This window comes from Gopherus flavomarginatus, chromosome 17 (genome assembly GCF_025201925.1).
Source record: "Gopherus flavomarginatus isolate rGopFla2 chromosome 17, rGopFla2.mat.asm, whole genome shotgun sequence".
NCBI lineage: Eukaryota > Metazoa > Chordata > Testudines > Testudinidae > Gopherus > Gopherus flavomarginatus.
In genome coordinates, this window is record NC_066633.1 from 13,994,676 (window position 1) to 14,020,405 (window position 25,730).

The following is a 25,730-nucleotide window of genomic DNA, read 5'->3' on the forward strand; positions in this document are numbered from 1 at the left end:
GGACCTGCAGCCTAACTCCTCCCTGGCAATGGAACGCAGCCCTCACAAAGCTCCATGGCTACTTCCCATTCTCCTGAATGTTCCTCTTCACTCATTATTTCAGAGATTTGGGCTTCAAGAAACACTTGCTCTCTCGTGACTCAATGTCTCATGCTTGATCCTGTGTTTCATGTCTGTCTCTCTTGCCACTGAAAGTCACACACTGGGACTTCACTTGAAAGCTCAGATGGCTGGGATGGAGTAAGCCTCAGCTGAATCTTCTATAATTAGATAACATAGGGTCTGGGCCTGATCCAATGTCTAATCAAGACAATGGGAGTCTTTCTACTGACTTCAGTGGGCTTTGGATCAGGATCATATTATCGAGAGTTACAAAGAGGCCTGATGGCTCAGGTAATGGGATAAAGTGCTTTTCACTTGTGGATCTCCAAGCAGGTACTGACCAAAAGTTGTAGCATTCCAAAGGCTGTTGGCAACCTGACATTGTTTCCATTCATTTCCTAGTGAAGAGGAGTCTAGATAACAAAAGCCAACACTGCAAATGGTAACCTCAACTCACCAAGAGCTCAAGGACTAAACAAGCAGGAAGAGTCTCATGCCCGAGGGATGGCACTTGCCAAGCCTGGGGAGAAGTTAACCCAGCTGTCTCTGTATCATGCCCTAAAACTCAACCCAGAGGGGTCAAAGGTATCAGCGGTAAATTTGAGATATTTGTTTTGGTAGCTTCTTGATTTGGGAACTGGAGGTTAGACACGGGATTGCAGTTCGCAAAGCTATCCGTGATGAGCGATGGTCTCTTTCCCATACGGTAGCATTAATAACCTGTGCTAGTTTTAGATCTTTGTCCCAGGTCATATGCCCATACCAGAGTTTTGGCAAGATGAGAGGTGGGGGGGGGGGGCGTTACTGATCAGACAAATATGATGAAAAGATTCTAGGGCTTATTGGTTTCCACTGAGCACACCAGGCTATTCCACTCTTTTGACTCTGGCCTCCATCTTTATTTCCTGCTCCATGAGGACCTGGAGGATGTGGGATTTTCACCTCAGTCAGGCACAAAGGGTCTGTGGTTGATTCCTGGGCTCACATCTGACATCAGTCACTTTTCATAGGGCACTCGGCAGGAACCAGTGCTCTGTCCCTGTGACTAGCTGTGTCAGAAAAAACAGCAGGAGCCGAAACTGATTCCAGAGGGCTCCAGGCAGCCCCACATCAAAATGTAATGTCTTTGCTTCTATACATAATCAGCTGCTCCAGCCACTTCTCCTGACAGGGCTGGCATGAATGGGGACATCACACCTTAAAGTGAATGAGTAACTTCATCCTCAGGTAAGAGCAAGGCAGTGCCATAAGTGGCAAATGAAAGGAGCTGGCTGTTTAAGTCTTGTATAACAACCTCCTTGCCCAGCATCTTCATATAGATACCCTGAAGTTAGTGTCATGGAATCCCAGGTTGGGTACCAAAACATGCTTTCAACTTGCCATCAGCCTGGAACCACTTCTGAGAGTTGAACAGCTAGCCAAAAATTGTACTAGGAGGCTGTCTCCTCTTTCCTATCCCAGAGAAATAAAAGGGCCCCTTTTCAGTCCTCTTTATAGGATAGGCTCTGTAAGAAGACATAGCTGAAAAGGTCAAGATTTAAAGTTTCCGGGTTCCTGATGTTCAAACAAATCTGAGTGCAGGCCCTTGCTCCTGTTTTAAAAGTTTCATGATGGACAAAACTCTGGGACGCAAGTAGCTGAACTAGGACTTGGAAGTCCATCTGTCCGAGATAGCAAATCACTCCATGGCAATACAAAAGTGTTTCCCTTTTTCTGTCTCATTTAGACTGTCACCTTATGCAGGGGTGGGACTGCCTCATTATTTATATCTCATGTGTTGCCAAGCCCAGCTATGGTGCTCTACAGATAATAAACAGCGATAAAATTGGTGCTAAACGAAGGAGACGTCCCTTTCAAAATAAATCTATGCCTAAGGCAAACAAACTCCATCCCAAAGGAGGAAATGGTCTCCCACCTAAAGATCACATCAAGGACCTGATTTAGAATTTAGAATCAGAATCTACGCAGGCATAGCAGAGTTAGTGACTTGTGCATTCCCAATGCAAATCAGAGCCCATCACTACGGTCAGAAAAATCAAAGAGCATTGTTCATGCTATGAGGAGAGATCCCCCCAGACAGAAAGATACCCTCAAAAAGTCACCGATCTTTTGAGCTACATTCATAAAGATCCTTGCAAGATCTATTTCCAAGAATTCCCCCATAGAGATTACATTAGAAAAATAAGGAACATTTTAGCTCCTCCTCTTCCCCTCAAAATAATATCAGGTACGAAAGCTTCTTTTAGATAAGGCAAATTTGGAAAATTCAGGAATTTGATTCCTTCATAAGATTTCCTACCAGCCACAATTACAGCAAGAATAGAGGAAGCTCTGGAGACTATAAATAACAAGCCTTGAGCTAAAGCCTGCACCATGCATCACAATGTTTTTATATATAAAGCCAAATGAATAGCTCTCAAGTTAACTATACAGACCGTAAATTATTGTTGCATCCTATTAAATATACTCTTCACCATTTATGGCTAACGGGGGGTGGTTAAAATGTGTTTCTTCACATTAACCTGTGCTTAGCACTGTCTGAGGTTAATCCTAGCTAGGACTGAAAAAGCTCATGCATTCGAAGGCTAGCTGGTATGTGAAAGTGTTTACCTGCTGCAATACTCTTTAAATAGCACTGAAATAACAGAGAAGAGCGTATGAAAACAATTACATTTGCTCTCCTATCCATACACTTCCTGATGATTACAGGGTGATTAAACACAAGGGGCTGTCACTACAAGGGGAAATTACACTTCACTGAATGATTTGCTCAGCTGTGACAATGTTTATAATCCACACTATCATAGCTACGATGACAGTTGGCATTTCTGTGGGAAGTGGACAGGCTTCAACAAGCAGGCCTTGGGCTGTGGCTGGGCTGGAAGAGGCCACTGAATGCAGCCTGTTTGGAAAGATAGTCTTGATGCTGGAACCCTGCACTGGCAACCCATGACAACTGGGTTCATAGAATCATAGAATTTCAGAGTTGGAAGACACCTCAGGAGGTCATCTAGTCCAACCCCCGGCTCAAAGCAAGACCAATCCCCAGACAGATTTTTGCCCTAGATCCCTAAGTGGCCCCCTCAAGATTGAACTCACAACCCTGGGTTTAGCAGGCCAATGCTCAAACCACTGAGCTATCCCTCCCCCCTAATTTCCCAGCTCTGCCTCATATTCACTGCAGGTCCTTGGGTGAGTCAATCATTCTTTCGATACCTCCCAATCATGCACAGCCTTACATTCAGCTACAGTAGCAGCTGTTCTGTCCTCAGCAACATTCTGTCTCAGGACATGTTGCACAGTACTTCAGCAGAATCAATTTGCAAGATGGTCATATTCTGCATCCGACAGCCAAACGCCAAGAGACATTTATGAGCTATTAGTTTTCTTTAATGCACTTCCCTTCTGGTGCCTCAGGTCCTGCCACCATTCTCTAAAATTGCTGTTCAGCAAAAGCAAAATTCACTCCATGTGAAGTGGATGAGCAACGTCTCTCTCTCAGACCACACCACAATGTTTTTGGTATCCCTTGTTTGAACAGCTGTTTCACATACCCTGTAGCTGGGCAAAGGCAAAAAATATTTGTGGGCACTCAGAGACCAGAGTATCCAAACGTAGTTTACATGGTACATGTTTGCTTATGGCACAAACCATGCCATACGGAACTACAGGCCTTTGGTAGCGGCTCCATCTCAAAGAGTGCAGAGCCAACTGCTTCTTTCAGAAGGAAAAATGTTTGTGGAAGAGAGAAACCCATGAGGGAAACTTCTGTCTCTTTGGAAGTTCTTACACAGAGAGTTTGCAGACAGATATGGATGGGGTTCCATCCAAACCCCCTGCATGATGTTCTTTTCTCACTTGTCCCATGGAAGAACAGTACCTTTTTGCGCTTGCTTATGCCAATTTTCAAGACTTTGCCATTTTCTTGTAGGCTAAATGAGCTGCCTGCCTGCAGCCAAACACCATGGTATTTTCACTGGGGAGATGCCAGCAAGGAATACAGATTATAAATTGTTTTTCCAAATATTTCTCCAACAGCTTTTAAAAGTTTTCTTAATTTAGAAGGCTAATAAAATCCAGGCAGCACCAAAGCATGTGCCAAGCTAGTTCCTCTTTTTTGCTGCACTGAAGGAAAATCTCACAATCCAACTTACTCGTGTCCTTGAAGAAGGAGAAACACTCCCCCACAGCTCCCTCTACAACAAACCCTGAACGTGCTTCAGGTTTTCCAAAGTCAGGTGTGGGGCCTGTGCATTGGCTTTGGGTCTATTTGTTTAGTCTCCTATTCCTGCTCCATTCTTTCCACCATAAGCCCATTCTGTCCTGACATTGCATTTTGCTGATCAAAGCGGCGAGGCTTTGTTTTATGAGCTGCTATGCTAAGAAAACTGTGTTCTTTGCACCCAGTTCATTAGAACTAGTTTGTGAAAACAGAGTGTGGGGGTTAGCGAAGCCCAGGTCGGCCCACTGCTTGGCTCTACTCAATAACTCAGGTGGAAAGCACCACTGCCCCCTGCTGGCGATTTCTACTTCTATTCCCTCTCCTACTTTCCCCTGTATTTAGGGATGGGATAAATAAGCACAGCTCTGTGAATCTGGTGCGGATGAAAGGGGACTAAGTGACAGTCCTGGAGTCAGAACCCCTTCAGCCACAGACCAGGTGGGCAGCCATAGCGGACGCTCTCCAAATTAGAGCAGGGCAAAAAAAAAAATTGACTCTATTTTTTTTAAATTGCTGGTGAACCAAAAAGCCCCAAAAAACCTCCATAGAAATGAATTTTGCGTTGAACAAAATGTTTTATTTCAATGTCAAGCATTTGTTTAGACTGAAAAAGTTAAAGGAAATTTAGAAATGAAAAGTCATTTGACATCAAAATGTTTCATTTAAAAGAGTTAAAATGGAAACCTTTCCATTTTTTTAATTAAAAAACAACAACAACAAAAAACACCTTCCCCCATCCTCCTGCCCAACAAACAACTAGGTGAAATTAACACTACTTTGCTAAATATTTCTATGTTGCTGAATTTGCAATTTTTGCAGAAAAAAGTTTCAATCAAAACATTTCACCTCACACTACTCCAATGGCCAGAGCCCCTATATTGAAGTAGGGGTGTGTGTTTGTGTGCATGTGCATGCCCATGCCCATGCGGGAAATAGGGCCAGGGAATTGCTTAGAGGAGCAGTTCATTCTCAATGACCCATTCACATCTTGACCTCTCTGCTGAGATGATCAAAAGAGTGGCAATCAGGATGGTTAGTTTTGCAATGTCAATATTTGCCAACTGGGAATGGCTATGAAGACCCTGAGACCCTTTTCACATAAGTCACTGAACAGCTTCCAGACACTATCAGCAGAGGTTGCTCCATATCAGCAACCTGGAGGTGAAATTCCTACTACTTTGAAACTTTCACCAAAGTCACTAGTGTATTAAATAGTAAGGAAGAAGGAATCAGGAGTCCCATGTTGGGAGGTAGTTCTTAAGCATCTCCAGGCTGGGAGAGGTCTCATTCATGCTTCCTGAAAGCTATTTGTTTCAGTCTTCCCACTCACCATACTAGATTGATGCTTCTTTGCAGTAGGATAAAACAAAAAACAGAATTGTGTTGGGGGCGGGGAAGGAGAGAAGCTTCCACACACACTCAAGCAAAGCGGTGGAATTTGCCACCACTAGAAGCATGGACCCAATTAATGGTCCTAGCATGGGGTTGGGGCACTAATGTGGGGAAGTAAACACCAATGGTGGGACATGGCAGTGAGGAATCTCACACTCCAACACTTGATGGCATTCTCAGACCCATGCACATTCCTGGTGACATTTGTGCTGCTGATGGCACAAATATGGAAACAAACAAAGCAGATCCATGTTAATTTCAAGCCTATTCAAAATACAGGGTAAAAAACTCCTCCTCCTGGAAATGTGTACAGGTTGGTCTTGACCAGAAAATGTGGTCAAGCTTTAGTCTGGCTCAAATAACATGCGCTAGCTAAGCCATATCTAAACAGGTACCTCAATTTAGCTCCTGTCCATTCTAGAATATTACTAGTTTTAACTGAAATAAAGATAGTAGCCTGCATATACCCTAGGGAAAGGGATGCATTTAGAGGAAGCATGTTCCTATGGGTAGGGTGCTAGTCTTGGGAGACCCAGGTTCAGTTCCCTGCTCTGAAACAGACTTCTGGTGTGACTTGGGGTGAGCCACTTACCCTTTCTGTACCTCGGTTTCCCAATGCAGATAATAGCACTGCCCTGCCTCACAGCATGCTGGGAGGATAAATACATTAACATTTGTGAGGTGCTCAGATTCTGTAGTGTTGGGACCTGTATAATGACCTAAGACAGACCAAGTTTAGAATGACTTGGCTAGCATGTGTTCGCTAAACCTGATCTAAGCCTGGCCGCTCTTCCTTGTCAATACACCGAGACAGAGGTAAAAAGGCAGTCTGGCCCTGGGCCTAGAAAAGCAGAATGGGGTCAGAACGCCAACGTTCTAGTCTCTGCTTCTGACACGATCTTGCTGGTGTCACTTAAATCTCAGTACCTCAATTAACCCATTTGTAAAACACGAACAACAACTTGCTTCCCCCACATTGAGTGTTGAGGCTTTATTAAAATATCTGAAAGCACTCAAATTTTAGAATGAAAGATGCTTGAGAAGGGTACTTATGGTTATTTATTGACAATATTGATTTCATTCACTGGAAATGAAAGTGTGCTTACCTTCCGACCAGATGGTCCAGGAAGCCCACTCAAACCAGGTAAACCCATGTCTCCCTGCAAAACACAAGCATGGCTCATTAGTTTTCAGCTGCTTTTATTCCCACTTGCTGTATGGTCTTACTGAAATTATTTGTCATAGAAGTGATTCCACGATATGGGGACTGAATTGCTGGTATCTGTGACTCGTACTCTTAATTCCTCAGAAATCCACTAAAAAAGAATTTCTAGAAGAAAGAAAAGTGTCATTAAAAGATAATTGTAAATTCACACACTCTATTAATTGGCTCATGTAAACAGTAAACTGGTGAATTAGCTGCAGCTACTGTAGGGACTCCAGTTTTTCACCAACAGAATGTGAGACCTCTTTTCAATTATCTCCTTCAGCTGCACACTGCAATTGCATTTTGGCAGGATTTTAAACAGCAGAATCCGGTCTTTTAAATGTAACATGAACAACAGGCATCGGCTGCTTTCATTTGTCAAATCCAGAAGCCAGGTTCACGAACTACCCTACCACTACTGAAGTGGCTCAGCCCATTGCTCCAGCTCAGTCTCAGATAGCTCTGAGAATAAAATTATTTTCCTTGTATACACAGTGTTGAATGATCTTTTCCTGGCTGCTTAGAAGGAGAGATTTGCTCGTTGCCTGTGCTCCTGGGAAAGGACTGAATTCAACCCTGACTGGTGTATTAGAAACATCTTAAGAATGGACCCTTTGGCGCAAGTTATTTACATACCACATCCGGTTCCTTACTTACAGTACAGTTTGGCTTTCTCTGACTAGACTCAACGAACTCTTAGGACTTCAGCATCGACTGTGACTGATTATTTCAGTCTTTATTTAACATGAGTTTGGCGTAAATAGCTGAAGAATTAGGCATTACTCCAAACTCTTGCTGAAAGCTCTGAATTTCTATAAATACTATCAGGAACAAAGCCTTGTTAACATGGGCTAAGTGTACTCTGGGCCTTACTCATGCTTACACTAGCCATATTTTGTGAGAAAACTGTTACACGTCTTCCTGGCAGATGCTTTCCATGTCCTACCCATTCTGAAGCAGCTCAAAAAATGTCAAGGGCACCTCATGCTGGTGAGTTGAAAGAATAATTTCAGTGTTGTCTAACGTCATCATCTTTACCGGTTTTGGGTGTCTTAATTTATGGCCCAAAGGCACCTGGCTTCAGATTAATAATCCCTTCATGGCCGATGCTTTCCATTAACTGTATATGAATAGGAAAAGTCTCATAATGTGTGTGTGTGTGTGTGTGGGGAGTTTATTTGTATTGGACATGAGTTATGAAGGAGGAAGTGTGCTGGCACTAATAAAAGAACAAAATCAATACACACATTAGCGAACTCTGATTGTTCCTCTGTTAATTTCAACATTTATGTGAACTCCTATTATCAGACAAACAAAACAGCAAAACTCAGATCTTAAGTTATTGAAAAGGTCTAGCAGTAGACTCCCTTGATCCTTAACAAAGGCTAAATCCCAAAATAAGACTGTACATTTTGGTCTTGCACGGTTTGCACTGATTTGATTAGACTTCATTGGGGGTGGGGAAATCCATTCTCACACACCAGGGTCAGCGTATATGCAACCTACTTTGAGTATGATGATCAAGATAAATCTCTCCCCCTCACCCCAGACAGCTAGATGAGTCTTGCAATTAAGCTACTGGATCAAAAGATCCAAGATGAGTTCCCAGCTCTGCTGCAGAATCCCTCTGTGATCTTGAGCAATTCACAGACCCCAGCATGGGCTGGGAATATGGATACACACCCAGAGTTCCAGGGACACTTACACAGCCTGTGCTGAAACCAGCACAGCGGTGTCTTCCCTACTATTTTTAGCCATGGTAGCCAGATTAAAGCTAATATGGGTATGCCAACGCAAGTGCAATCACACCTCCAGCTGAAGTGCAGACACAATCTCTTCATTCTTTAGTCCCATCCATCTGTAAAGTGAGAACCTCTGAGGCTTTTTCTGCTTAGATTGTAAACTCTTTGGAACAGGGACTCTCTCTTGCTAGGTATATAGACAGTCATCCGAACAACAAGGCCCCAATCTCTGTCTAATAAATAATAAAAATGATGCTTACCTTCTCTCCATTATGAGCTTTTCCAGGTGAGAGCCCAGGATCACCTTTTTGGCCCTGAAACAAAGAATTAAACTCATGACAATATTTGAAGAGAACCCAAATTTTATACATTAGGCCTTGTTTGAACGGAGCCTTTGAATTCTAAAACTATTTTATTGTGCCTCCTCTCATCTCCTCCTCCCACATCTGTGAAAGTTTTCTTATCTGGTTCCACTTTACTGGGGCATGGGCTAGGGTTGGTTTTTTAAATTGTTCATTGCTGCTATAGCACTAAAGGTTTTTAACTATTTTTGGTTGCATTAAAATAACTAGAGAAATATATGGAAGAAAGCAATGCCAAGACTTCTCATATTTACTGCATAGCTGTGATTTCCCACTCTCCCCACCCCCAGCTTTCTCCTATAAATTACCATCACAAAACAACACTCCAAGCCCATTGCTACTGCTAAGTAGTATGGGTCAGCAACTTACTGCAGGTGCTGTTTCCAGATTTAACTGTAGGGGACAGATGAAACCAGAGGGAAAAGTATATTAATTAGGAGCTAGCAGAGGCAAGACTCAAGAGCAGTAGTAGGGTTTCTAAGCTGGCAGATGAAAGAGGCACATCGTATCTTAAGTGGTGGTATTTCTTAATTTTCCCTTCTTACAGATGAGACTCAAGTGCAGGTTTCTTTCTTCTGCAGAGAAATCAGGATTTAGGATCGGGCTTTTCAGAGGAGCCAAAGCGAGTTGGGTGCCCAGGTCCCAGCTAGAATTTCAGAAGGATTTGGACACTTAATTCCAATAGGTTCTTTTGGAAAACCCAGCCCAAATTCTTAGCAGGTGGAGCCTGGCCAAATGGGGGACAGAGAATTAGTTGGGAGCATGTGAGGGCAGAAGGCTGGAACATACTAGATTCTTTTGGCATGTCACAGGTAGACTTCAGCACATGCAGAACCTTAGATCTGTCTAGCATCTCTACTACAATCTGGTACCTAACACTCAGAAGTCTCAATGCTATGCCTCTATAGTTTCTTCCCTTTTGTGATCTTAGGTCAGTCACCACCTCTGTATGAACATCTGTAAAATGGGCAACAGTTACCTACTTGCACGGGACAGTTGTGAAGGTCAATTAATGTTTGTCAAGCGCTTTGGGGTCCTTCCATGAAAGTTGCAAAGAAGTATTTTTAACCAGTGTCTCTCATTAACAGCATAACGGTCCGGTGATAGCTAGATGAGCAGCTATTCCTCCAGTCTCACTGTGACGTGCTTATGTTGACACTTACTTCCAAACTTCCACACAGCGTAAATCTCCCTTTCCCTCTGTCCCCCACAAGCTGACAGGTTTGGTCAGAGAGATTTCTTGGATGTAGACTGAAAAGAGCACTGCTGATTTGATGCAGATGTATCCGTACAAATTCTGAATGAAGACTTCTGGGTTTGCCAAACAGTAAATTAAGTCATGCAGATAATCTCACTTTGCATGCAGCTGTTATCATCCCTGCAGTTCCCTTCTGTGACATCCTCCTTTGCAGACCTCCAAGCTACTTATGGGACCTGCTATTGTTGGGAGCAGATTAATACGGTCGCTGTAAGTGTTCTCATGGACTGTGGAGCAATGTTTATTCTGCAAAAGCAGCATTTTTTCCTGCAGGCAGATGTCTGTACTTTATGTTCCCTTCCCAGTCACATCTACTTAGCTTGATCACTTAGAGTAGTGTAAACTAAGTACACCAGACCCCTGCTTGAACGGAGGGTTTTGGATCCATGTGCGGTCCCGCGTTAATGTGGGGACCACATTACCATGGATCCTAATGTAATTAATTAAATTCAGGATCTATGCGCAGTCCTGCGCTGTAAGTGAAATCCCACTATACAGACATGCTTTCTAGTGAGGGTCTGCAGTAATAATTGAAGTTCTACAGCACTTTTCACTGGAGGATCTCAAAGCACTGTACCAAGACACTGCCTCACACTACGCTTGTGATGTCAGCACTATTGGATCCATTATATAAGTGGGTAAACTGAGCCACAGAGAGCTTGACTTACCCCAAAATCATACTGCAAGACAGTGGTAGAGCCAGGAATAGAACCCAGGAGTCCTGATGGTCAGTTCCCTGCTCTAACTAACAGGCCAATATTGTTTTCCCTTTTAATGTGAAAAAAGGTTTTTCCCAATCTGTAAAAAATCAGGAGCTGTGAAATTAAAATTCTCCAGCCCAGAAAACAGACAACTACAGTGTTTTAAACATCAATATTTCTAGAGCCAAACCACGCTCCCAAAGGAAATTTATCCGCTCTGTATCATTATAGAATGGAAGATTTATTCAGAAGAGCCACTAACATTTCAGCCCAAAAGGCCTCCAGATGAGAAAGAGAATCCCCATTCCACCAACAGCTTTTACACAGCTTTACAAAACATGCTTTGGCTGATGGAGAAACCCTTCCCCCAACACCGATTGCTGTTAGGACATCAGCAGATCTACATCAAGTCATTAGCAAGTCAACAAGTATGGTCTTTAGTACAACAGAATTCCATGTAAAATTGAGAGATTATCATCATCTTCACTAAGTAGACATGAAGTCACCCGCTGTTGCCAAAGACAACAAAAGAAATGCAAAGTGGCAAGAGGTTCATTTAAACAGTTATAGTATTACAGATATTTGAGAAAAAAATGACAGTTTAAATTCTCTGGGTGTACAAATGGGTGAACTCCAGTGAACCTGTGTCCATTTACAACAGCAGGGAATTTGGCTCAAAAATATATATGGTACTATTTAAAAGAACTTTTTAAGTACATATGCCTACTAAGATTCACCATAATGACAGGAACAAGGTGGAATTCTTAACATGGGGTACATTTAAAAAAAATTCACTTGTTTGACAATGTAACAAGACAGCTCTAAAATGCAGTATAAACTTACAAGTGATTTTATACTATGGTATAAACACACAGACACACCCACGTCTTGGTCAACTAAAATTGATCATGAAATCCCTAATGTGCAATTGACCGCCTGGCCTTATCAGTGCCCTGTTAATTCAGCTGATAACAAGTATGCTCCTGGTTCTCCTCCTCAGTGACATTGATTTGTTCTAGTCATATTTTCCAAGCTGTATCTGCCTGGGAAAGTTTGGTCTCCATTGTTGGATTGCTTGTTTTTTCCAAGCTATTATTATTATAAAGTGCTATCTAGGGAAGACCTCTGCTAGCTGCCCGAGTGCCTCAACAGGAAAAACTGAGGCCAGCACTACTTAGCCTGCCTGTCAGGGGATGGATTTTCAGAAATACTGAGCACCTGCAGTGCCCACTAAGTTCAGTTGTAGCTGTAGACACTCAGCACCTCTAGATAAAGTGTCAGGTCCCAGATGTGGAAGCCCACCTGTCAAGATTAATGCAACTTGGATCCATTACGAAAGTGAGAGATGGGTGCAAGTCTATTCTGCTCTCCTTCTTCCCGAATCTGAGAAGTTGGGCTTTAAATACCAGCTAAATGAAGTGAGGCAGGAAGGAAAGAGAAAACCACAGCACTCCGTACACGCCTGCCAAGAGGTGGCACCTGAAGAGAGAGAGCTACCCTGTCAGCACAGCATTTTGCAAAAACTTGCAAAGGTCACTGCTCAGGGGTGCAGGAACAATTTGTACAGTGGGGGTGCTGAAAGCCATGAACCAAACTGTAAACCCTTTATATGATGGAAACCACTTCAAGCCAGGGGAAGCAGCAGCACCCTCAGTTCCAGCATAACTATGTCACTGCTCAGCTGATTCTCTGGCCAGATCTAGATTCATTCTCAGCCCAAGACTTAGCTATGGTTTTCACATTTCTAACGGACACTGAGCTCTCCCTCTGCCTTGGAAACCATCATGATGAACCACCTACCACAGCTGACTGTTATCAGCCTAGAGGCCCTCTCTTTTCCTTTACTGGGACCTTTTCGAGCCACTGACAAGAAGTTAGACAGATATGATTAACTAAGCTGCTCAGAAACTCTACATTCTGCACTAGCTGGAGGCCCATGTACCTACCAGAGTCATACACATGAAACACTTATCACCCCTGCTGCATAGACAGTATTGGACTCCCAACTTACTTCTGGATGCAATTCATGATGTTAATTTTGAACTACAGTTTGGGTCCTGGCTTCCTTTGAAACCACCTCTTTCCTAGTGCACCTACAAGCAAGGAGGGCAGTTGCGACTCTTCAGCTATAAGAGAATGGTGATCAAGAGAACTCATCAAGGGACTCTTCAGCTATCAGGTCCAAAGATTTGAATTTGACAGAGCTGAATATAGAGTGTTCTCAGTGCACGTGGGGCTCGGTTCCAGGACTGCTTCCACACAGTCACCCAATAAACCCCAAGATGTGCTGATCATCAAAGCATACTGTGAAGTGTAGTTTGCCTTGGCGATGAGGAGTTTTTCTTATGGGTTGGGTGGGGAAGGGAGGAGCACTGTTTTCTCCAAGTTGTCAACTGTGTGCCACTATTCTGTATAACTGGACTGCACCTTGGTAGGGAAAAGCACTGTAACTAGACTGCATCTATGATCTGCCTTGGTCCATTTGTCTTCCCATCAAACATTTAATGCCTCAAGTCCACCTCTTCAGAATGGTGTATGGGAAAGAGAAGAAAAATATATATATATATAAAATCACATGGCAGGGTCAAGACAGCTGGAGAGAAGAAAGCTGCAACTATAGAATTGTTAGTACCCAGTGATGATTTTTTGCTATGTACAAGGCAAGGGAATAAATACAGAACACCAAGATGTACACATTTTATAACCTCACTTTTCAGATCATATAACTACACTTTTAAATACAAAACAGCTGCTGTGCACCAGCACATCTCTGGTGCCTGCTTTTTAATTATGCAGAGGCAGAAATGCCAGGTTGCTAGACTCTTTCCCCCAGAACATCAATAGCAATTGTAACATCTCTTCCTACTGATGTGCTAATGAAAAGAATCTACTCTTATTTGCATCTTCTCTTCAATTTGATGTGAAATCCTAAACATTTTCATTTTGTTAGCACTTGAAGAGATTTTCACTGATTCCTTCCTCCTGCATTCCTTTCTCCAGTCCTATATAGGACACTAACCTCTGGTCTCACTTGGGCCAACAGTAACTCTAAAGCTAGTTCTGATTAGGTCAGGCCTCAAATACAATCCAAATTTAGGACCTGTACATTTTCTAGAGAACATATTTATATAATGGATCAAGCGGGATATCAGAATGGAAGTTTCTGAAAGAGGGAATGTTGGCCAACCACACTGGAATTAGTCCCTGTTCTTTTCATCTGCATCTTTAACAATGTATTCTAGCCAGCCAGACGAGGCCTTGCTTCTGACTGGCCAACTCTTTGACAGCACCTCTGACTGTACAGCATTTGGGGTATTACTGAACTGCAGTGTCAGCAGTGGAACTTTTGTATGGGAGGCAGGGAAAGAAAAAGGAGAAGAGCAGAAGTAAAAGGCTTTTGGGGGCAATCAGTAGAGGAAGGAGCAAAGAATTTGGCGAAGCTGGGGTGGGGAGGGAGGCACAGGACTTCCAAAAGGAAGCAACTAGGGAAACTTGAAATACACAGAAGAGGTGATGTACTGTGGGACTTTAGGGGCCAGGTTACTAGGACCTCCTTTAATCAAAGCACTAAGATTTGACACTTTCACCTGTCTGGGATGTAACTGCACAGTCATTGACAGGATAGTGACTCACCCCCCCCCCCCCAAGTTCTGTCCTAGCATGTATTGTGCTCAGGGTCAAACCTGGGATGGATTCTCTGGGGACAACCTCTTTGTTGGCTGTTCCAGAATCTTGGCCAGGACTCTGAAGTGGATCTTTGCATGGTATTAAAGGGGGCATCAGGCAAAGGAAGAAGAGTCTGGGTGGAATTTTGGAGGGGAAGAGGAGAGATGGAAGGGATTTCAGGGGAGGGAGCAGACAGACAAAGACTTCGCCAATTCTGCTGTCTGGGGGTCTGGACTGGGGTTGCAGAGTCACACAGCTGACTAAGAGCACTGAAGAGTCCAGAGGAGAAGCCCAAAGAAGCTGAGCAACAGTGGGGTCCTTACAGGATGGAAGTCTGATCTTGAGAAGGGTGAAGAAATGTGTGGTGCTGTTGGGAGCTTCATGTGAATTTTGAGGGTGGGGAGAGCATGCCTTGCAATGCTGCAGGGCATTTCACCGGATGTAGGGAAAGGACCTTGCACTGTGGTGTGTATGGGAGGTGGTGAAAGAGCCCTTACAATTATTCCCCTAGGCGGGTTGAGTAGCCTTATATGCTCTCTCTCCTTACTGGGGTCTCCTCTGGAGCTAGAAGGCAAAAGCTTCTCACACTGGCAAATACTTACTTTAGGGCCAGGTAGACCCGGACGTCCAGGGTTTCCATGGGGACCAGGAGGACCCTAAAACAAAACAAAACAGAGAGGCATAATAAATCTATACAAATCAATGTTATTCAGTATGGATGGAGCCAAAACCCCAGCTCCAAGTACCCCTGAACTTTGAGGAAGCTCAGATCCAGGCTCAGTCCAATCCCCAGGAATGACCCTGGCCTACTTTATACTAGAAAGGTTTTGCTGTACCTGCAAACCCTCCTAGAGGTTATCCAGGTCCCCAAACAAAATAAGCTACATTGAAAAAAGGACCTTTCGGGGGCGCAATAACACTACATCTACATGGGGGCTTTTGCCAGCAAGAAATGTTGGTCAGAGTTTGGCACACTCCTAACCAACATAACTATACTTTTAAGTGTAGACCAGGCCACCATCCCTAAAACATCTGTAATTAACAGAAAAGTCATTCCTGGCAGCAGGAGGGACAGAGCTGGTGTGAGCATTTCAGTCACTCGTCCTTATAGCTGCAGTTTGCTCCTTCCAGGAGGGAAGTGGCTTAAGCAGAACACTAATCAGGTGGCCCTCTTAATTAGCCAGCAATAACAAGGAGATTACAGCACTGTGGCTGGACAGGGTTGATTCTGTGTTAGCAGATTGTTCTTGTATAGCAAATACTACTGTAACCAGACTGAGAACATGAGCAGTTTGCAATGCAGAGACACAGGAGATGCGAGATGGTTTAAAAACCAACCTTCTCATCAATGCACAACTGCAGGAATCTCCCACCAGAGTGCAGATATGTCAGCAGCCACTTTAGAGAGCAACCCACTAACCACTTGCAACTGCATTAGCAATGGCAGTAAAGTGGCGATCTCTCTCAGGTGTGCTGGGCTTCCAAACAGCTCCACTGACTTCAGTTAACACCAGGCCTCAAGTCTAAGAGCTTCTCTGCAACCATATTTCCTATGTGACCTGACTTCTTCCCTAGGGACACTATTCAGCATAGTTATGCTAGCAGACAGTAGGACCTTTAAACTCCTGGCAGCCTTAGAGGCTTTGTGCTTAGCCTCAATACGGTACCAGGGTGCATAATGCATAAAACTTAGCTATGCTGGCAGATGTCTGTAATAGAGACATAATCCATGTCAGTCAGGGGTGTGATTCTGACCAACAAAGCTGTGCTGGCAGAAGTCCCTAGCATAGACACAGCTGTTCCAGCAAAGCTGTGCTTTTACCAGATTAGCTTGTTTCATTCATGGGAGGTGGCTTTACTACAACAGTATAAAGTGTGCTTTGTGGGCATAGCTGCATCCTCATCAGGAATCAAAATAGTAGCAAAAGCCCCAGAAGGAGCAGAGATTTGGGGTAGCAAGAAGACTATATACATTTAGAGTGATTTACCTGGCATTTTAGAATAAGCAGCAGCACATTTCTGAGAGCTGAAATAAGGGGAAACCGAGGTACTTGCTAAGATGAAATTTTAACAGTTTAACTACATGTTTAACCTTCAGGGCATGTCCCCTGGAAAGTGCTTGAAATTTTGCCTTTTTAGAGGCTCTGATGAGACTGGAATGCAAATCCATACTATGATTGGTATATAGTAAAGTCCTTGTTTAAAATGAGCTTCAGTTTTCCCCAGTGGCATTTTAATGATTCTTTCGTTTCAAAAATAGATACATAAATGATTAAAAACATAGTCTGTGTCCCTCACTCAAAAACTACAGCAATTTTCTCTGCCTAGATACTAAGAGCAATTGGCACTGCAAAATACCTACAATAGATGATATACAGCAATATCTCCTTTTAAATCATTTATTAAAAGAACTCAACATGTTTTCCAAAGACTATTTAAGGCACTATCTGGAATAAGAAGCTAAGAATAAATTATCCCACGCTTTGTACAAAGCAGATGAAATCTGCTAACTTTTCAGGCAGAGGTAATAATGCTGCTAAATCCCAGAACACGTTCCTGGGAGGTGTAGGAATTTGAGAAGTTAATTCTGAAGATTCATATTCTGCCAACATGCACAACCTTTATGCCACCAGTAGGAGTAGTTTCATTTACTCTTGATTTACAAGGAGGAGCATAGATTGGTGGATAAAGAGAGAGTTATTTGGCTGCTTTCTCAGCTCCGAGAGAGACTGTAATATTTGCTGTCATCACTTCTGCATGTTTGGGTCCAAATCTCCCAGGCTGTGATTTCCAAAGGAGACAAATGGAATTAGTGTCCAACTAACAAAGGAATTCAGTGCCTTTAATCGCCCTTTGAAAGACACAGTCTTAATGTTTATTTAGTGTAATAAAAATAGTGGTTTTTTTTAATTACATCTTGTAGCATGAGCATTTGTTGAGCCAACAGATTTGTTGGGGGAAGAGTCAAAACAGTTTTTGTAAAGGGAAGTCATGCCTCACCAATCTATTAGAACTTTTTGAGGGGGTCAACGAAGACTTGGAAAGGAGTAATCCAGTGGATATAGTATACTTGGACTTTCAGCAAGTCTTTGACAAGGTCCCTCACCAAAGGCTCTTCAGCAAAGTGAGGAGTGATGGGATAAAGGGGAAGGTCCCCTCATGGATCAGTAACTGGTTAAAAGACAGGAAACAATGGATAGGAATAAATGGTCAGTTTTCAGAATGGAGAGAGGTAAGAAGCAGGGTCCCCAAAGGATCTGTACTGGGACCAGCGCTGATCAATAATTTCATAAATGATCTGGAAAAAGGGGTAAACAGTGAGGTGGCAAAGTTTGCAGATGATACAAAATGACTCAAGATAGTTAAGTACGAAGGAGACTGCCAAGAGATCTCACAAAACTGGGTGACTGGGCAACAAAATGGCAGGTGAAATTCAATGGTGATAAATGCAAAGTAATGCACATTGAAAAACATAATCCCAACTATACATAAAACTGATGGGGTTTAAACTAGCTGTACCTCTCAAGGCAGAGATCTTGGAGTCACTGTGGATAGTTCTATGAAAACATCCCCTCAATATGCTGCGGCAGTTAAAAAAGTTAACAGAACGTTAAGAACCATTAAGACAGGGTTAGATAGTAAGACATAAAATATCATAATGCTGCTATATAAATCCATGGTATGCTGGCTCCTGGAATACCGCATGCAGTTCTGGCCTCCCATCTCAAAAAAGCTATATTAGAATTAGAAAAGGTACAGAGAAAAGCATTTTTGTTGCTCAGGGGTATGGAACAGTTTCCATATGGAGAAAGATTAAAAAGACTGGAACTGTTCAGCTTGGAAAAAGAGACAACTAAGGGGGGATATGACAGAAATCTGTAAAATCATGAATGGTGTGGAGAGAGTTCATAGAGAAGTGTTAGTTACCTCTTCATATAACACCAGAACTAGAGGTCATCTGATGAAATTATTAGGCAGCAGGTTTAAAACAAGCATAAGGAAGTACTTCTTCACATAATGCACAGTCAATCTGCAGAACTCATTACTAGGGGATGTTATGAAAGCCAAAAGTATAACTGAGTTCAAAAAAAAATTAGATAAGTTCATGGAGGATAGGGCCATTAATGGCTATTAGCTAAGATGGTCAGGGTTGCAACCTCATGCTCTGGGTGTCCCTAAGCCTCTGACAGCCAGAAGCTGGGACTGGATGACAGAGGATGGATCACTTAATAACTGCCCTGTTCTGTTAGTTTCCTCTGAAGCATCTGGCAGGGGGAACTGATGGAAGACAGGATACTGGGCTAGATGGACCATTGGTCTGACCCAGTATGGGTGTGCTTATGTACATCATCATGTTTCACAGAATGAGAAGTCTGGCAGAGCAGGGATTGAACACATTTTTTCTCAAGTCCCCTGCTAGTGCCGTAATCATTGGACCATTTTTCCTTGCTGTCTCTGATTAAAGCATTTCCCTCGGGTCTTTGGGATCAAGGAAATATTTAGAGCCACATAACTGCAAAGAAAAAATTGTCCTAATTATAGAGGGATTAGTTTTAATGACAAAGCTTAGAGCAGCAACATCTCTATAAAATCAAGATCCTAAAATGTCTCAGACATCAGCAGTTAATGCAAGCAGTCCAGAGCAAGCTCTAAAGCACCAAGCCAGATTTATAAAGCGAGGGTAGTTCAGCTGTTACGCAAGTTCAGAGTCAAATATCCCAGCTCAAATCCCATTTTACAGCTTGGTCTCCTTTTGGGGCATATTCATGCAACTTGTTGTCCATCATAATACAAGACAGAATTCTCAACAAGAAAGCTATAGGCAGCAGCACAACCTCCAGCTGGGACCAGCCAATGCTGATTGACACTGACACAGCTTCAAACTGGAAATGCAGAATCTATAGCTACAGCGGCGGGTTTGTCACGGTGGGAAAAGAGTTACAGATAGCATGATTTTCCTACTCGTCTGTGACTTTTTTGGTGTCTGAGACTCACCTGGAAGCAGCGGTTGCTGTCTCATGGGTCTGGGCTAGGGTGACAAGACAGTAAGGGTGAAAAATCAGGAAGCAGGTGAGGGGTAACAGAAGCCTATATAAGAAAAAGACCCAAAAATCGGGACTGTTCCTATAAAATAGGGATATCTGGTCAGCCTAATCTGGGCCCAGCTCCCCTCCCCACTAAGACCAAGATTAGAGGTGTGATGCCAGGGTGGAAGGTGCTGCTACAGATGGTCAGTGCCCCCATATCTTTCAGGGCATTTTTTTAACAAAAATCATGGAGCAGTCACTAAATCCGTGACTTTTATGGAATTCATCATGACTGCTCTGAGATTTTTTATTTAAAAATGCTATATCAAATCTATAGCCCTATCTATGGCTAAACTTCCAATCAGAAACTCATGGCTAACAAATAATGTACCTAACACAGTTCACAGGACGACTTTTCCAGCACAACTGTAGGAAACATTAACCAAAAGCCAGCCTGAAAAGGGGACCAGTCTTCAGTCCAAGCAAAGGCCTGCAAGATCAAAATTCCCAACACCCAGGGATAAGCTATGCAATAAGATAAACACCCAGATCCCTAGTTTAAGGGGTTGTACCTATACTATTGAATTCAATAAGAGTTTTAGCTTTTAGTTTCAGTGGGAGCAGGATCAGAGACATAGGGAGATGAATAGAACATGGGGTTAGCAAGATCAAAACAGGAGATATCCATCTCACTCGAAATCTCCAAAGCATCCCAGTCTGACTAAGTGGAAGGCAATGTGCTGCTGGTGTAGTGGGAAGTCCAACCCAGTAACCAGGGCATGGCAGTGATCAAGCCCAAAGGTTATGAAAGTCCCATTTAAAAATGTCTAGCTCAGGTATGGAGAGACAAGGGCGTAGCCTGGCAATAGTCCTAAAATGGTAAAAAATAACTGATTTTGATATGTTCCAACATGGCTAGCCCTTTAATCTACGTTTACACCCACATTCTTGGCAGAGGAGGAAGATTCAGGGTGGTACAGCTATCCTTGGGCAGAGTAACAGAACGTACAGGACAGCATCTGCCCGAGGAACTTTGAGCAGTGAACATCTGAACAGGCAGGCCCTAAGATTTAAGCTACGCACCAGTCTATAATGGCAATGGAAGTAATTGGTGGGACTTTAAATTCCATCCTCCAAGCCCACATACATATGCCCAGATCAGTGCGAAGATGCTATATGTATATGGTGTCTGTGTTCTGCCAGCCCCCGGGTACATTTATTCCTCACCTAGCTTATCGTCCCTCTCCAATCCCACAGGCAACTTCTCACTCCTCTTTCATACTGTCTCACCATCAACCACCTCTCGCCTTTCATCAAATCTGCCCATAGGCAACTCAATTTAACAAACAACCCACTCCAGCATGCAGCAAAAATGAAAAAAGAAACCACCACGCCCAATTTCAATTCATCCATCTCAGAAACAAGTGCCCTTATGCAAAGCATGTCCCAGTGACATGTACCCCAGTCAAACCACTAATGGCGCTAACAACCTCTCTGCAACCCAATCAATCCTAAATAGAATATTGCGTGTCTCAGATGTTCATGGAGCCATTCTATTATCTCCTGTAGCCAATGGCAGATGCAACTACCCCTTCATTTACACTGATCCCAACAGCTACAATTCAGCTCACAACGCTTCTCTTTCAGCTATAATAAGTGATCACAAAAGGTGGTGAAACTCCAACGCTGTAGAATCAGCCAGCCCAAGTATAAACAACTCCTGCCTACCAAACATTCCAATTTACAGGGTGTTTGGTAATAAACAAAGACATCTTTCACCTTTAGGTCATGGAGGTGAACGTAAGGCTAGTAATGAACAAGTCATTGCCATCTAATAGCTGTGGGGCTGCCTATGCAATCTGCTCGTCTCAGTCGAGTCTTTGCTGTGCAGGTGCCCATCTCTTCACCACCACAAGCCACATGCTTATAGACAATTTCAACAAAGTGTCCTATGATTAAATGGATATGGGGAATGAAGTACCCTTTAACCCCTAAAACTTGTCCCTCAACCAGAACTCAGGAACACAGATACTTAGGTTGCAATCTCTTCAGAGCAAGGGCTGTCCTTTTGTTCTGTATTTGCACAGCACATAGCACGGTGGGGTGCTGGTCTATGACAGGGGTTCCTAGGTGCGACCATGATACAAATAAATAATAATGGATCATAGGAAAACCAGCAGCCTCCCCAGTCTATAGTGCTCTCAGTCTTGTCCCTTTTTCTCACACTGAAGGCACAAAGAATTTATAAAATGCCAAAGCAAATCAAAGCCCCTTCTCAGTTGCACAATCTCATCCTCACCGACCCTTAGCCAGTTTTAACTACTCCCATCTGAACTCACCATGCACAGAAGGAACTTCACCAAAGGCATATTTAGGACAGTTCCTCAGGAAAAGGACCACATCAGACTATTGGCACTAAGCAACTACAGCAGCAACATTTGATGCTCCCATCCCAGTTAACCGCCTGTTATATGACTTATTGAAAGGCAGCTTCTTCTCATCAAACCAAGTCTCAGAGACATCCATTCCTGTACCAACAGGCACCGCACAAAGACAATGTCAGTCCAATCTGCCTTTCAGCTAACTACTCCTGTCTTACTCAGCCTAATTCAGCTTTCATTACCCTCCCCTTCTGGACCATCAACCCTAATCAGTATCTCCCAGATGTAGCCACCTTTCCATAGATGAGCAGTGCTGGAGCTAGCTGCTACCCTCTATTCATGCTCTTCTAGATTAAACTCTACTTTTTTTCCCTTCAACTAAAAGGGTCGGTATATAAGTATTATGACTATATGTAATCATCATCATCGTCTCACTTCTCTCTTTTCTTTGCATTGGATGGGACAACACTGAGTCCATCAAGTTAGGAGCTGAAATTCTACCAGCCCCATATTATTCTCACACACACTCTTGGCTCACTCTCGGCACTGCTTAAACAATAAAACCCAGCAACAAGTCGACTTACATCTGAAGTCTTCCAGCCTCGGCACCAGAAATTCCATGGAAAGTTTTATCATGGGACACTGGTTTAATCATCAGCAGTCACCAAAGGCTTAGCAGCATGGAAACCAGGCATTGAACACAATCCCTCAATGTGTTCTGAAAATGGGGTGGGGTGGAGTAGGGGGCTTCCCAAAAGTGGCTGGGCTTGTAATCTGGATGGAATGCCACTCATGTGAAAGCCATCTGCTTGTGAACTCCACAGTGCCAGCCAGGTCATCTCTCCTACATGAGCAGAGATAGGAACCCTCTCACAGAAATTGTTATTTGTCTTGGCTCACAGTCTGCACAAATTAACAAAAGTTTAACTGTGTGCAATTCCCCTCCCCCACACACACACATTAAAAAACTCATGCAAAATGCTAAGGAGCTTCATCCAAAAGGGATGGCTACTCATTGAAAACTCATTAGACTTGGGGGCTTCACAATGTAAAGCAGCTTTTCTGCTCCTGACCTCCAGATTCCATTCTGACCTTTGGCTTGCTGAAAAACGAGCTAAATATTTGAAATGAAGCCAAACAAACTGTTTCTTTAAACACTTCTACTTAGAAGCTGGAAAACCTTCCTAGTGGAATGAGGAGCTTGGAAGAATCTTTACAGCAGACTGAAATTTTATCATCTTGGGAAAAAAGCCCCCGTTTTTTGAAAAAGAAGAGGATTTTTTTTTTTTTTTTTGCAATCAAAGACAAAACATAGCAAGGAAATGCTATAGCAGGAGCTTGGAATCTTCCACAGCTCTGAGGCTCATGGCATGATGGAGGTAAGAATCAGTGAGTGCAATAGCAACATTTTACCTCCTTGCACAATGGAATTTCTCCTATCTATTGAGTGCTTAAAATTAGTGCAGAGAGTTGGCATTAAAGACCTTTGGGTCCTATTCCCAGCTCTACCACTGGCTGGCTATGAGACCCGGGGCAAATAAGTTTGCCCACCGGTAAAATGGCAAAATTGACTTTCAATGGGATTTAAGCTCCTAAGTCACTTAAGCACTTCTGAAAATTTTACCCTAAGTCTGTTTCTGCTTCCTGGGAAGTGAATCCAATAGCAAACTTCCCATTGTTTTCCACATGTGCAGGCTTCCTGTGCTACTCCAGAGTGTGGCTGTAAGGTTTAGTTAAGATTCGGAAACTTCCACATAAGCATTACTGCTGTGGTTTATAGCACCTTTTAACTGCCTGCAGACCTCACTAAGCCATGCACATTCTTCAGTGCAACTGAGCTGTCTGCACACAAATGTGGTACCATTTTATAGCAGCATAGTTAAAGTGGCAGAACTTCCCTAGCATGAATGCAGTTATGTCAGTACAAAGGTGCTTTATGCTGGTACAGCTATTCCTATATAAGGTATCCTTATACCAACATAACTGCATCCAGGCTAGGGATTGTACCAATATAAGTATTTCAATAAAAAAATAATAAATTAAAAAAACCCGCATGCCCCTAACTGAAATACCAGCACAAAACCCTGTATGTAGTGCCAGCACAAACTACAGCTATGTCTATCACAATTCAGTCAGTGTCCAGGTCTACCCTACAAACTTTCACTGGCATAGCTACATTGGTCGGGGTGCAGTTTGAGACCGACAGCTATGCTGGCAAGAGCCCCAGTGTGGATACAGTTATACACTGGCAATACTATGCTTCGACTGTTACAGCTTGTTTTGCTCAGGAGCACTGGAAATAAGGAGCCAGCATCGTGTGACCAGCTAGCTCTTCACAAACCAACAGTGGGCCACCAAACCTAGAAAAGAGAAAGCCACTCAGAGTTATTTTTACACTGTCCAATAATCAGAGAACATGGGGGTCAGCCCACAGACTTATATAAAGAAGTGGAAATACTGTGCTGTATCAATAGGACATCGTCACCCTGTGGAAATCACTGCTGCAAATGGTCAGAGTCAAAGGCTGTGGCAGGTTTCTGAGGAGGTGGCTAATTGTATAAGCATTAACAACACAGAAGTTATCCAAGCTAAGATGAGAGCACCATGCCTCATCAGGCCATAAACTGCAGAGGAGAAGACGAAATCCTTTCTGCTCTCAAAACGTACAGCATTGCAAAGCTAGTTACATGCATTGTTCTTCCTTCCCCTGAAATGTCAGGGGCTAGCCTCTCTGCTAGAGGCAGGATACCTCACTTGATGGACCAGTGGGCTGAGCCAGTATGAGTGTTGTTGCAGCAGGGACAAGGTCTGTGCAGCTGCAGAGGAATTTCACAGGAGGTCCAGGTTAAGCAAAAAGGGAAGAAAAAAAATCTCTCTGGGGTTGATTGTTTATTTTTTCAGGGCTCTTTTGCAAACAAAAACAAGAACCCTCCTAAGCCCATCCTACTGTCTGGCCACATTTCCTTCCTCTAGTGCATATTCTTAAATCCCAGAACCATTAATGAAGACAAAACAACAATACGCGCAGGGCAGTTCTGTCTCTAGCGCTCCCAGGCCAGGTATTCATACAGCAACCCCTTTCTCTCCCCTGAATTCGGCTCGGTTTCCAAAGAGCTGAGCTAAACTAGGCTCAGCTGCACTGGATTACTTCCCAGCTGAGATTTCCATCCTGAGGAGTTGATGAGAACCCCCTGGCTGGGATTTAACTCGAGAAGTTCCATGTGACTGTCAGGGCCTTCCCTGCTGAAGCAGCCTGGGCAATGGATGGGAGGACACTGAAACACGATTTTCCCCCTTTACTGCTCCTGAAATGTCAAAGCTCAGTTTTGTTAAGCTGGGGGAATTTGGATATGTGCGCACAGGAAAGCTGAGGTCTCCAGACCCTGGGTTAAGCTTACATACCATAAGGGAACGTCTACAGTCCAAGAGGGGATTGTGATTCCCAGCTCCAGGAAACTTACTTTCACTAGCTCTCATCAAGCTAGCGCGCTAAAAATAGAATGCAGGCCATGGCCAGTGTGAGCGGTGGGAGGGGTTAGCCACCCAAGTGGGTAGCCTCCCCTGCCGCTCATGCCCCTGCAGCTGTGTTCTGTTTTTATTACGTTAGCTCCACGAGAGCTAGCACGATTATATCTCCTTGAGCTGGAAATCACTCCCAGCTCCAAGCGTA

The 25,730-nt window shown here is 43.4% G+C and overlaps 1 protein-coding gene across 4 annotated transcripts in view; it reads right to left on the reverse strand.

Annotated features, from left to right (window-relative positions):
• The window catches only part of COL27A1 (collagen type XXVII alpha 1 chain), a 225,736-nt gene that overhangs the window by 160,285 nt on the left and 39,721 nt on the right, over positions 1-25,730 (reverse strand). For all 4 annotated transcript variants that reach the window (XM_050926920.1, XM_050926919.1, XM_050926917.1 and 1 more), the window contains exons 5-7: positions 15,255-15,308; positions 8,926-8,979; positions 6,823-6,876 (exon numbers count right to left, since the gene is read on the reverse strand). In XM_050926920.1, the coding sequence (XP_050782877.1) occupies positions 6,823-6,876; positions 8,926-8,979; positions 15,255-15,308 (162 nt within the window). The remainder of the gene's footprint in view (positions 1-6,822; positions 6,877-8,925; positions 8,980-15,254; positions 15,309-25,730) is intronic.